The 14,298-nt window shown below is 39.3% G+C and overlaps 1 protein-coding gene across 1 annotated transcript in view; it reads left to right on the top strand.

The window, feature by feature from the left end:
- The window catches only part of LOC133616167 (membrane progestin receptor gamma-B-like), a 28,601-nt gene that overhangs the window by 14,087 nt on the left and 216 nt on the right, over positions 1–14,298 (top strand). Inside the window, exons 4-6 of the mRNA XM_061975311.2 lie at positions 1,660–1,756; positions 6,592–6,736; positions 13,578–14,298. The exon at positions 13,578–14,298 is cut by the window's right edge and continues 216 nt beyond it. Of these exons, the coding sequence (XP_061831295.2) occupies positions 1,660–1,756; positions 6,592–6,736; positions 13,578–13,840 (505 nt within the window). The 3' untranslated portion in view covers positions 13,841–14,298. The remainder of the gene's footprint in view (positions 1–1,659; positions 1,757–6,591; positions 6,737–13,577) is intronic.

Genomic DNA, 14,298 nt, shown 5'->3' with positions numbered 1-14,298 from the left:
TGTTGGTCACTATTCTTTATTTATTTTAAATTGCCTTTCAAATATCTATTCTTGCTGTTGGGTTTTATCAAGTAAATTTCCCCCAAAAATGCGACTTATACTCCAGTGCGACTTATATATGTTTTTTTCCTTCTTTATTATACATTTTCGGCCGGTGCGACTTATACTCCGAAAAATACGGTACTGAGTTGAAGAATATTCCGTTTTCAATAAGGTTGAAGGTGTTTCTCATAATTCTTCTTCTTTGAACTTTGTAAGCACTATTAATTCGAACAACCTCTTAAATGGGATCATATCAGTACATTGTTTAACTTATTTGCGTAATCCATTCCATAGTTTAATTCCACATACTGATATGTTAAAGGTCTTAAGTGCTGTATGTGCATACAAATGTTTTAAGTTAGTTTTTCCTCTAAGGTTATATTTCTCCTCTTTAGGTGAGAAGAATTGTTGTACATTCTTGGGTAGCAGGTTATAGTTTGCTTTGTACATCATTTTAGCTGTTTTCAATTTTACCAAACTGTTGAACTTCAATATGTTTGACTCAATAAATAAAGGGTTTGTATGTTCTCTATATCCAACATTATGTATCAGTCAATTGATCTTTTTTGTAACACGGTTAATGAATGAAGTGCCCATTTGTAGTTATTTCCCCATATTTCTACACAATAACTCAGATATGGTAACACTAGCGAGCAGTAGAGAACATGAAGTGATGTTTGGTCCAGGACATATTTTGCTTAGTTCATTATTGAAATGTTTCTTGCCACCTTAAGTTTTTATTTTATTTATTCATTTTTTATATGAGATTTCCAGTTCCCAAAAATCTAGTTTCTTTTACCCTTTCAATGTCTACGCCATCTATTTGTATTTGTATTTGTTTTCATTTTTCCCAAGAAAAGGTATTCTTCAAAATAAGGTTGTCATTCACCTTCCTTTTGTAAATCCTTCCTTTTGAGTGTTAATTGAGCATGTGTTGTTATTGTGACTTCAGAGGCCAAGCCCAAACAGCAGTTAACTCCATTTGTACTTTCAACTGGACAAGTTGGAACAATACCAAGACGCAAAACTTGTTTTACAGAAACTTTGACTTTGAATCAATAGAAGAAAATCTTAGTGTCCTTTTTGGAATGCAAATTATACTTTGAAGTGTAAATTCGGTGAAGATGATGTGAGGTTCATGGAATTATTTATCAACAGAATTTTGTACACAATTTTGTCAAATGAACACATCTTCACAAAAGGCAAAGCAACGTTGAGAACTTGTTGAATTAGGTCCTGACGTTGAAACAACTTGCTTTTTGACGACGTTTATTCAATGTTGGCTTCTGACGTTGATTTGACCATTGAATTTTGGTAATTTCCCAACCAATATTCTACAACACAAATGCAACGTTGAAACAACATGCTTTTTGACGACGTTTATTCATTCATGTTGTGACGTTGATTTAACCATTGAAATGTGGTCATTTCCCAACATTGGATCCAACATTGGACATCAACATTGTCTCAATTTACTAATACAACTATTTTGCAACGTTGATTCAAAGTCAGTTTTAAAGGACATGTATGTATAATCAACGTTGTATTAATGTCTTGTGCCTGCTGGGATAAAGGTGGTTTGCATATTTCGACTTTTTATCTTATTTTTGATTTCAGATTCCCTGAGTGCCGGAGTCCAAGATTCAGCAAAGTCTTCCGTGTTGTTGCTTTTGCCTACCCTTACGTGTTCGACCACATTCCTCTCTTCTACAGGGTAGGGCTACATTTGTGAGTCGCTCACATGTGTGTCTGGGCACAACACAATTTCACAGATAGAGAGACAAATCTGTGTTCAAAAAAGTTTACCTGGGTACCGTATTTTTCGGACTATAAGTCGCAGTTTTTTCATAGTTTGGCCGGGCTCCAGTGCGACTTATATATGTTTTTTTTCCTTCTTTATTATGCATTTTTGGCAGGTGCGACTTATACTCCGGTGCGACTTATACTCCGAAAAATACGGTATATTACATCTGTGCACAGTGCACAAATAAAAGACTTGCGCAATCAGAGCTCATGGACGTGCACTGAGATGTCAAAGTGAATTGAAAGCCTGAGCGGTGATTCGCCGTTATGTGCGTGTTGTTTAATGTAAAATATTTCATTATCATCTACAGTACCATATTTTTCGGACTATAAGTCGCAGTTTTTTTCATAGTTTGGCCGGGGGTGCGACTTATACTCAGGAGCGACTTATGTGTGAAATTATTAACACATTACCGTAAAATATCACATAATATTATTTCGCTCATTCACGTAAGAGACTAGACCAGGGGTGTCAAACTCAAATACAGAGTTGGCCAAAATCTAAAACTGAACAAAGTTGCGGGCCAAGGTTGAACAAATTAACCTTTTAATAGGGACCTATACAAGTTTTGCATTGAATATTGAACAAGCAAGGCTTATATAACTTTATAGTGACATGCAAAATCGAGTTTCAAATAATAATAATAATAATAATCATTAAAAAATATCAATGGCATATCAAATACAATTTAAATAAAAATTGATTGCCTCTTTTCTATTTGCAGCCTTCTGAGGTAAATATCAACATTAACTTTTTCCACAGGCTAATACATTTGAAAATAAAATAACAATGAATAAACCAACCATTCAGGACTTTAAACTGCTCAGTTTGCAACACACTGATCTAATCTGATGTGTCCAAGCCAGATACCTGCCATCTTTTCTTGGATGCTAGTTCATTATTGTCGGGGCTCAGGCTTTGAGCTGAGGCAACCTTCATTATCAAACGAAGGTGTTTATCAGTCATTATATCTCGTATTTCACCCGGACCACAGTCTTGGGGGCGTGCCTTAAAGGCACTGCCTTTAAGGTCCTCTACGAACTGTCGTCACGTCCGCTTTTCATCCATTCTAACAAGATATGTGCGGCTTCTGTACGCACACATGTGAATGCAACGCATACTTGATCAACAGCCATACAGGTTGCACGATGAAAAGCGGACGTGACGACAGCTCAGGGCAGATTTTCGGGAGGGGCACCGAAATTTGGGAGTCTCTCGTTGGGTTGGCAAGTATGAGAATTAGCGGTGAATGCAGTGTTACCGCGGCACTGCCGCTGTATATAATCGGCGGGCCAGCTCTAGTGTTAATTTGATATTGGCTCAAGGGCCAAATGAAATTACATGGCGGGCCAATATTGGCCCGTGGTCCAGAGTTTGACACCCATGGACTAGACGTATAAGATTTCATGGGATTTAGCGATTAGGAGTGACAGATAGTTTGGTAAACGTATAGCATGTTCTATATGTTATAGTTATTTGAATGACTCTTACCATAATATGTTACGTTAACATACCAGGCACGTTCTCAGTTGGTTATTTATGCGTCATATAACGTACACTTATTCAGCCTGTTGTTCACTATTCTTTATTTATTTTAAATTGCCTTTCAAATGTCTATTCTTGGTGTTGGGTTTTATCAAATAAATTTCCCCCAAAAAATGCGACTTATACTCCAGTGCGAGTTATATATATTTTTTCCTTCTTTATTATGCATTTTCGGCCGGTGCTACTTATACTCCGGAGCGACTTATACTCCAAAAAATACGGTAAGTGGTGGCCTGGAAGGGCAAAACACTTTAACATTTTATGAAACAAATTACAATCTCAAAAAAAAAAGAAAAGAAAAAAAAAGTGCCGAAACAACTTACGATTTTATAAAACAAATGAACAAAAAACTACCGATAAACACAAAAACAAAAGCGGAAAGGGAATTTCATGAATGACAGATTGACAGCTAAGTCAGTCAATCATTGTGTCCACATCCGCTGAGTCTTTACTTCATACTTGCCAACCCTCCCGATTTTCCCGGGAGACTCCCAAATTTCAGTGCCCCTCCCGAAAGTCTCCCGGGGCAACCATTCTCCCGAATTTCTCCCGATTTCCACCCGGACAACAATATTGGGGCGTGCCTTAAAGGCACTGCCTTTAGCGTCCTCTCTCACCTGAAAAGGATACTATTATATATGTGTCCGTTATCCATAGGGATAGGCTCCAGCTCCTCCATGACATTGAACAAGGTTAGCAATATAAAATGTTTTGACTGTATGGCCACGTTACACCACATGCATGTTGACAAGGGGGCGATGTCAGACAGAGTGAGGGTTGGTGCCTTGCTCCAGGGCACCTAGGCAATAATCGGAATGCAAACGAGCAGTTGCAATTCCCGTAGTTCTTTCTGTGACCCATCAGTCCAAAATCATGTACTTGCAAACCAAGCCACTGCCAGTCCTCATACATTTATAAAGCCGTCGTCATTAATGTGACTTTTAAGTCTGTCTTAACAAGCAAAGTTAAAAAGCACTTTACAAAATGTACATTGTTGTATGAATAAAATCTAACTATTATGATCATAACAAGGGCAGCCCGATGTTCCAGTGATTAGTGCTGTCAATACAGTGTCAGCTCCGGCTTCCCTGTGTTAGTTAAGTTAAGTTAAAGTTAAAGTACCAATGATTGTCACACACACACTAGGTGTGGTAAAATTTGTCCTCTACATTTGACCCATCCCCTTGTTCACCCCCTGGGAGGTGAGGGGAGCAGTGGGCAGCAGCGGTGCCACGCCCGGGAATCATTTTTGGTGATTTAACCCCCAATTCCAACCCTTGATGCTGAGTGTCAAGCAGGGAGGTAATGGGTCCCATTTTTATAGTCTTTGGTATGACTCGGCCGGGGTTTGAACTCACAACCTACCGATCTCAGAGCGGACACGCTAACCACTATGCCACTGAGTAGACATGGACGCTATACAGGTACTCCAACACATAGGTGTGAATGTATTATTTTTTTTAATACGACCCAGGTCTCTTTTGTATGTGGTCCTAGATCCAGTATGTGTCTGATGCGACTGTAATCTGAACGCTCAGATCGTGTACGTCATTAAAAGGTGATAAATGTCACAATTTTTCGCCAAAACAGACAGTCGCGGAAAAAAAATAGCAGACAGATGAGAAAACATTCAGTGTTTCGGACATTGCAGCAAGTGCCCCACAAACTTCCATTGCCAAAATTTTTGCTCTCTTTCTTCCTAATTTTCTACGCAAAATAATTTGGTATGGAAAAAATGTTGTGCCTCGGGGTTGCACAAAATCCTTGAAACAACCAAAAATGTGCCACACCTTACTGAGACATACACGTTTACTTCCGCAAGCACACTGCACCGTGTGTGACGTCATGTTTTGTGCATATGCGGGACACTTCACAAACACATTCCGTTCAAATCAAACACAAATAGAAGTTTTTTCGTAACATGAATGACTACATAAAGAGATCAGATTTTAACAATTAAAAATCCCAATTGGGCATCATTCATGCCCCGCAGTGTGAAAGTAGCCTGTGTGTCAGTCTTGTGTACAGTTGTCCCTCGTTTATCACCGTCATTTCGTTCCAGCAGTAGGATTATTGATGAATCCAATATTTTCATAGTTACGTGTTCAAACAAACATTTTACAAAGTGATCACTGCAGACACAAGCGGTCCGATTGTATTCCACAAGATGATGAAAGCGATATTTTGAAGAGCCATTTCCTTCGACGAACTATTGTTTTTTCCTGTCTTCATGACCTTTAAGAACCATTTCTTTCGGGACTACATGAAAGCTATTTCTTATCTCTCTATTTGAACGACTGGAACACCCAAAAACAGAACAGCAATTCGTCATTTTCTTCTCAAACTCTACACTCACTCTCACTTGTTTTAATGCTATATGCTCAAGCTGCTTGACCATCGTGTGAATTAAGCCGCGAAGAAGAAAAACGGATATTACGTCATTTTAAATTTTCCTGAGGGAACTCTCCTGAAGGAATCAATAAAGTACTATCTATCTATCTATATGCAACGCAGCAATTTGACAACAGCATCGGACAACAATGGTGGAAAAAAAGCAAAGCACTTTGGGTAAATCTCGACCATATATGGATAGTCCGCTGACGTCACACCTGAGACAAAACATCACACTTCGAACAAATGTCACAAAACTCATGTAGAATGAAGGAAGGCAAGATTGTTTTATAAAAATCTCTGCATTGCCTGTAGGTTTTGATTTAAAATTTCTGGTACTTATACAGATCCCAAATACACAAAAACACCAATAGGTAAAAACATTTAATTTTTGCATAATAGGGCCCCTTTAACACTTAATTTAGGCCAAAAACATGTGGAATATGCTTTGAAATAAAAACATTTAAAAAAAATCTGAAATGCAGCAAAGCTGTGATATTTATAGCACTATGTAGCGAGGAACACTTGTACTCATCATTAGTCAATTACAGAACTCAGTGTTGTTGTGTTTTTAATGTTCTTAGCCTTCTTTGTGTTATTTGTAGTTTCTGCAGTATTTCTTTTAAAATTAATTCAAAATAACATTTTATTCCTACCTTACATTTGGGTCTACCTGCTTCTGCCTGCAGCCACCGAAATAGAAACTTTCTCTTCAATCACCCTACGCCACACACGTGGGATGTTCTGTATGTTGGTAAAATGTTGCTACCAGGACTAAAACATGTCTTGTTGCACCTTCTCTTCTTCAGGTGTTCTTATGTGGAGGAGAGGGTTGCACAGACAATCAAACCAACATCCTCCACTATAACCACATTGTGTTGGCGTGTCTCACTGGCTTCCTGTTTGCAACGCATCTACCTGAGCGCCTAGCACCCGGGAGCTTCGACTATATAGGTGAGGCTAACCTGACATTTGTTCCTTACCAGGTCTAACCTGTCTCATTCTCTGCCAAATTCTAAAATAAACAGAATGGTCTAAAACACTTTTGACATAGTGTGTGTTAAAATTGTCCACAGTTTGCATGTTATGCCATTTTGTTTCAGTGATTTGTCAGCCAATAAGGTTTCACTCTTTGTCCGGGTGGTCCTTGAACGCACCACAGTTGAGTACTGTAAGACAAAGGGAAATGTATGCATTGCTGTCTCTAACGTTGTTCCAGATATACATACCATATTTTCCGGACTACAAGGCGCACTTAATATCCTTTTTTTTCCTCAAAACTCGACAGCGTGCCTTATAACCGGTGCACCTAATGCACGGAATAATTCTGGTTTTGCTTACCGACCTCGAAGCAATTTTATTGTGATAATGATTATTGTGACCAGTAGATGGCAGTCAAACATAAGAGATACGTGTAGACTACACTATGATGGCAATATGACTCAAGTAAACAACACCAACATTTTATATGTTCCATTGAAAATATAGAACATTACACACGGCGCTCAAAAATCTATCAAAATGTTTTAGTACGACTTTGTTAAGCTATGAAGCTGCACCGCTTGATGTGCATCAACATACGAGTATTATTATGGTGTGTGTATAAGGTAAGACATTATCTGCCGTTTTGTTTCGCAATATTATGCAAAAGCAACTTTTCTTACCTTCTGGTACCTGCTGATCTGTATTTGGGATCTGCATAAATCCTGAAAAATTGTGCACCACCGCCTTTGTAGTGAAGTGAGGTGAATGATATTTATATAGCGCTTTTCTCTAGTGACTCAAAGCGCTTTACATAGTGAAACCCGATATCTAAGTTACATTTAAACCAGTGAGGGTGGCACTGGGAGCGGGTGGGTAAAGTGTCTTGCCCAAGGACACAACGGCAGTGACTAGGATGGCGCAAGCGGGAATCAAACCTGCAACCCTCAAGTTGCTGGTACGGCCACTCTACCAACCGAGCTATATCGCTGTTTGTAGTCCGTGCCGACACCGTAGTCGATAAGCTTCTTCTTTTTCTATATCTTCTTGCTATGGGACATTCATCCTCCGCTGTTGCCATTTCTAATATAAAGTAGTGTAAAGTTCTTACTTATATCTGTCAGTGAACTCGCCATGAAAGCGCTAAAACATACCGGTGTAGTGAGTTTACATTATTCACCTAAAGAATTTTAGTTATTGGAGAGTTCCGGTCGGACGTTTTTTCACGGGACACATTTCCGGTCTTGTTGTTTCCGGATGAGAAAATGCTGCTCTGTTATTGATTGATGTAAAGTCTGAATGTCATTAAAACAGTTTGGACACTTCTTCCACTCCCGTCCTTGCACGCTACACCGCTATAACAAAGATGACGGAGAAAAGACGCTGCCGAAAGTGAGCCCGGTAAATAAGACCGCACACTAAACGGCGCATCCGGATGCGACTGTCAGAAAGCGGCTTGAAGATGATCTGTAAAACATAATACATGCAACATTTTGACCAAAGAACCACCATTACATGTTATGTAGACCACAAGGAAGTGTTTTACATTTAGAAAAAAATAATAATAATATGACTCCTTTAATGCGCCCTATAACCCGGTGCGCCTTACATATGAAAAAGTACCAAAAATAGACCATTCATCGGCAGTGTGCCTTATAATCTGGTCCGCCCAATATACGGTGTATTTTTCTCTTTCTCAAATCCTAATGCTCTGTGTAAAGGAGCTCATCTTATTAAATCCAGCAAACACAACACAAACTGCCATGGTCTTCACGTCTGGTTGCTGTCGGATCGGACTCAAACGTATTGTTAACAGGAAGTCAAGTAAAAGCAGAGTGAAAAGGCTGTATACATATGCTTGTAGTGCCTGTGGAAATCGTTCCAATTGGGATTTTGTTAAAAAAAGAGTTACAGAGTTCCCAAGATTGTCTATCATTCAGGGGAAAAAGTTGTTAAAACATCCTAAAAACTTCAAAAAAGTAGTTTTCACCAAGTGGCGCCAAATTTGCAGTGACAACTTTGTCAATGACTGGATGAACTTTGATTTTATATTTTTCTTATTTTCCATATACTGTAGTACCTCAACTTAACGAGTACCTTACCTTACGAGTGTTTTGAAATGCTAGCTGTGTTTGGTGCTTAAAGTTGTGGGCATAATTTCAGTTACGAGCATTTTCGCCGCCGGTTGAAGTAGTATTTGTCCAACAGCCAGAGATCGACACAATCCTGCCCTCTTACCACGGGAACTGAGAAAGTTAGTGCAAAGGAGACGAAGCGGACGACAAAACTAAAGAAACAAATAAGTAAAAACATGTCCTACCGGTTTTCCGACCCGGCAAGTCAGCTCCGCGGCTTATTATATAATTACAATATTTCATAAAACTACAGTAGTTGTTTGTAGTACAGATAGATAGATAGATAGATAGATAGATATAGAAATAGTACTTCTTTATTGATTCCTTCAGGAGAGTTCCCTCAGGAAAATTTAAATTCCAGCAATTGAGATCGAATTTAAAAAGTAAAAAGTAAATAATGGGGGTATAAATGGAAATAAAATAGAAAAATATTACAATAAGAATAAAAATAAAAAGCAACAATGAGAATAAAAATATAACAGTCAAATAAGAATATAACAAGAGAAATTAGGCAGTAGTGACAATGTTACATGTTACATGCTATTGTGATAGGTATTAAACAATATTTCTTATCTAGAAGTTTGTTTTTCTTTTTAAATGTCCCGTTACATGTTAAAATTGGGCTGTTTTGTGAGGGCGAAGCGCAGATTAAATTGATTAAAATCCTTTTAAATTTGCATGCTGATTTTGAGTTACGAGCTTCGTTGTGGAACGCAGTGTGCTTGTAAGTCGAAGCAGTTTTCTTTAGGAAACATGGAATAGATTTGTGTTCTTTTTCTTGTAGCTTGTATGGAGCAATATTACCCCAAAATGTTATCTTCTCTAATTGTATCTGTAATAAATATCCCATAGCAACAACATACTGCATCTTGATATCGCTAAACACTGTTGGAAATGAACATTGCTGGACAACAAGGAATTAACTTAAAAACCGAACTAAACATTAACTTAACACCATGAAAGCGACTGCAGATGCTGAATTATAGATGACAGCAAAATATTTGGCCTGCAACATGAGAGCAACTGCAAAAATTAAACGTATATATATATATATATATTATATGATCCGTTGTGGTGAAGAAGGAGCTGAGCCGGAAGGAAAAGCTCTCAATTTACCGGTCGATCTACGTTCCCATCCTCACCTATGGTCATGAGCTTTGGGTTATGACCGAAAGGACAAAATCACGGGTACAAGCGGCCAAGGTGGTTCGGGCATCTGGTCAGGATCCCACCCGAACGCCTCACTAGAGAGGTGTTTAGGGCACGTCCGACCGGTAGGAGGGCACGGGGAAGACCAAAGTCACGTTGGGAAGACTATGTCTCCCGGCTGGCCTGGGAACCCCTCGGGATCCCCCAGGTGGAGCTGGACGAAGTGGCTGGGGAGAGGGAAGTCTGGACTTCCCTGCTTAGGCTGCTGCCCCCGCGACCCGACCTCGTATAAGCAGAAGAAAATGGGTGGATATTATTTAAGTTATTGCATAGAACAACACAGAAAGTAACACTGACTAACATTGCATGGCATCCATCAACATACTTCAATTACGCTACTTACCAATGCACAAATAGCTCCAACAATGTCTTTCATGGCCTTAATGCCTAATCTGTCGACCATCCTATAATAGAAATATATTGTGCCTCCATGCTTTATACTTCTACCTTTTGCGAGTGTAGAAGGGAGTGTGGTCGACCGCATAGTTTGAAAAGTCCACTTTGGTGATGGTAAAACTTGGGCTGCAGCTATCGATTAGTTTGGTAATCGAGTAATTGCTCGATTAGTTTGTTTGATTAATCGAGTAATCAGACTTTTTACGCCTTGTTGCTCAGTGACCTTGTGGTTAGCGTGTCCGCCCTGAGATCGGTAGGTCGTGAGTTCAAACCCCGGCCGAGTCATACCAAAGACTATAAAAATGGGACCCATTACCTCCCTGCTTGGCACTCAGCATCAAGGGTTGGAATTGGGGGTTAAATAATCAAAATGATTCCCGAGCGCGGCCACCGCTGCTGCTCACTGCTCCCCTCACATCCCAGGGGGTGGAACAAGGGAATGGGTCAAATGCAGAGAGTAATTTCACCACACCCAGTGGTACTTTAACTTTAGGGAAAATTATTTAAATAAGCAACAAAAAATCTGTTCTCCATTACCTTCATTTTTTAAATTTTAAATGCACTTCATCATTGAAATTTGCACTTTGCATTAATAAAAATAAAAAAAATCATGAGGAAAAAAAACCCCATCACACAGATCACGGCACCCACACACCACCGCTTTCATGTCCACTCTATTGCAGCAGCCATGCGGAAACTGTGTGCGTGTATTTAAAGTTCCGGGCACTTTGTTAGCTACACTCATTAAACAATTGATCAAAGCAACATTATATAACTAATAGCTTTTTTTAATCAAATTAATCAATTTAATCGTTGAATTGTTGCAACCCTAGTTGAAACTTGTGTATCTTAGTTTAGTCTTTATTTGAAGGGACAATGCACAGAAACATTAAACTCAAAGATATGTTCTATACCAGATTATAGCTAAATAGCTAATTTCCATCTGCAGTCCCTGGCAACCTAAATTAAAGGGATGCAAAAATCATGCAATACAATTTTAACAATAAAATCATACTATAGCATGTAATCAAATTAAGAAAAGTCATAAAATGCCCTTTCATTGACACATACTTAATATACAATACAACCACACCTCATTTACATCATCACACAAAGACAATACATGCTCTTGTTCACATCTGTCATCATTTGTAAAAACAACCATGATTTTTACACACACACCTCTCAGTTTACAACAAAATGCTCTCATGGATAAATATAATACACATTATGTTGATGTGTCAATCGTAGTGCCCACCTTAGTGACCGTGTGAGCAGCTTTGATTGCTCCAAAGTCACTTTTTAACTTCAATTGTGAATGAAGAGTAATCTGTTAGACCTTTCAAGTTTGTTGTGAGGTCTTTCCATTCTTATATCGCTTTATATGAAAAGACTGATTGTGCAAAAAAGGTTTTACATCTGGGTACGCTACACTGCCCCCTGGTGGAGGCTCGTGTGTTTCTAGTTGTCACAGCAGATGTAAACTGGACAAAGTGCTTAAGTGGCGCGGGTGCCGTGTTATTTAGGATTCGATGGGCCATTTGTATTGATGCTAATCTTTGAATGTTAGCTAAATTTAACAGTCTATATTTTTGGAGAACTAAACAGTGACGGTGGTGTTGTGGTTTTCGGTCAAGGATTTTGAGCGATTTTTTTGTGCAAAGTTTCCAATGGCCTCAGTGTCATTTTGCTTGCCTGGGACCAACATGTTATACAATAATAAAAACGAGACACAATCATTGCATTAAAATAAGTTTGAGCTGCCTCCAGTGTTAATGAATTCCTGATACATTTGAACATTTTTATGTTGTACTTAAGACTCTGGCACATCTATTTGATATGTTTTTTAAAGCTAAGTGTTGGCTCTAAAATGACACCCAGGTAACACAAAGTGAAATACTTTGTGAAAAGTATTTCTTCTTTAGAGTGTATGGATCCACTCCATCACATTCAGCTATTTCTTGATGATATCTGACGTGCATATTTTTCTCCAAACCCTTTTTAAGACTGTGCAGCTGCTGCTAAATAAACGACAGCTATTGAGCTATTTGCCCCTCGAGCGCAAACCAGAACTGCCTTAAGGTCACGTGGTCACAACATAGCAATTTGTAATATCAATCAATCAATCAATCAATGTTTATTTATATAGCCCTAAATCACAGAAGTCTCAAAGGGCTGTACAAGCCACAACGACATCCTTGGTACAGAGCCCACATAAGGGACGTCGATGTGAATGACTATGAGAAACCGCATATGTGGGTAACCCCCCATCTCTAGGGGAGACAGAAAGCAATGGATGTCGAGTGACATAATATTGTGAAAGAACAGTCCTTAGTGGATCTAACATAGTAGTGAGAGTCCAGTCCATAGTGGGGCCAGCAGGAGACCATCCCGAGCGGAGACGGGTCAGCAGCGCAGAGATGTTCCCAACCGATGCACAGGCGAGCGGTCCACCCCGGGTCCCAACTCTGGACAGCCAGCACTTCATCCATGGTCACCGGAACCGGAATAACCCGGCGAGCAGGCAGAGGAGAAAAGAAAAGAAACGGCAGATCAACTGGTCTAAAAATAGGGGTCTATTTAAAGGCTAGAGTATACAAATGAGTTTTAAGATGGGACTTAAATGCTTCTACTGAGGTAGCATCTCTAACTGTTACCGGGAGGGCGTTCCAGAGTACTGGAGCCCGAATGGAAAACGCTCTGTAGCCCGCAGACTTTTTTGGGGCTCTGGGAATCACTAATAAGCCGGAGTTCTTTGAACGCAGGTTTCTTGCCGGGACATATGGTACAATACAATCGGCAAGATAGGATGGAGCTAGACCGTGTAGTATTTTATACGTAAGTAGTAAAACCTTAAAAGTCACATCTTAAGTGCACAGGAAGCCAGTGCAGGTGAGCCAGGAGAGGCGTTACATGATCAGACTTTCTTGTTCTTGTCAAAAGTCTATGACTGCTTTATACCTACAGTACCTATAAGTGAGATTGTTGGGTTTCAGGATGTCCACATTTTATTATGGCGCTTTGTCTATCGCTATTGTGTGATCTCTGGCATGACTCGACTGCTCCCTCTGCAGGTCACAGTCATCAGCTCTTCCACGTCTTTGGCATCCTCGGCACCCACTTCCAGATGACCGCCCTAGAACAAGACATGGAAACACGAAGATCCTGGCTCGTCGACCACTCCCCACCCATCACCTTTGCTAACTCACTGGGTGTGGGACTACTTTGCGTGCTGGCCAATTTAGGCGTCATCCTCGTCTTCAGCCTACCACTCCTCACTGCACCAGCCGGTCAGCAAAATAAACACAATAAACATGCAAAGTTACATTCATCTTAGCTTAGTTTTCATACTCTGCAACCTGTAATTCATAATTTATCAGCCAGCATTCATATACAGTACATAGATGTGTTTGTCTATAGAGTAGACCAGCTATAGAGGACCTTCATGTCACTGACAACCGTTAGATGTGATGCAAAGTGTAAGCTGCATCAACACAACATCAACTATAAGATAAATATATACCTGCATACAAATATATAATGTTTCTTAGAATACATAAAGCATTCTTAAGCTAGAAATGTAGCAACACAAATGGATTACAATCAATTAATAATGAAGAAATAGCCTTTTTTAATGTATTGTCAGCCTTTATGATTATTACCTCCACACAGAATCAATGCATTCTTTATTGTATTTATTTGATTTTATTTTTGTACCAAGTAAATCAGTTGAGAACCGATTCTCATTTAAAATGATGGTCAGTAAAGAGTTAAGGGGATCAAAAACTGAAGCAG

Source organism: Nerophis lumbriciformis, linkage group LG15 (assembly GCF_033978685.3).
Source record: "Nerophis lumbriciformis linkage group LG15, RoL_Nlum_v2.1, whole genome shotgun sequence".
Lineage (NCBI taxonomy): Eukaryota > Metazoa > Chordata > Actinopteri > Syngnathiformes > Syngnathidae > Nerophis > Nerophis lumbriciformis.
Note: the sequence above shows the minus strand (reverse complement) of the source record. Positions and strands in the feature narration are given on the sequence as shown.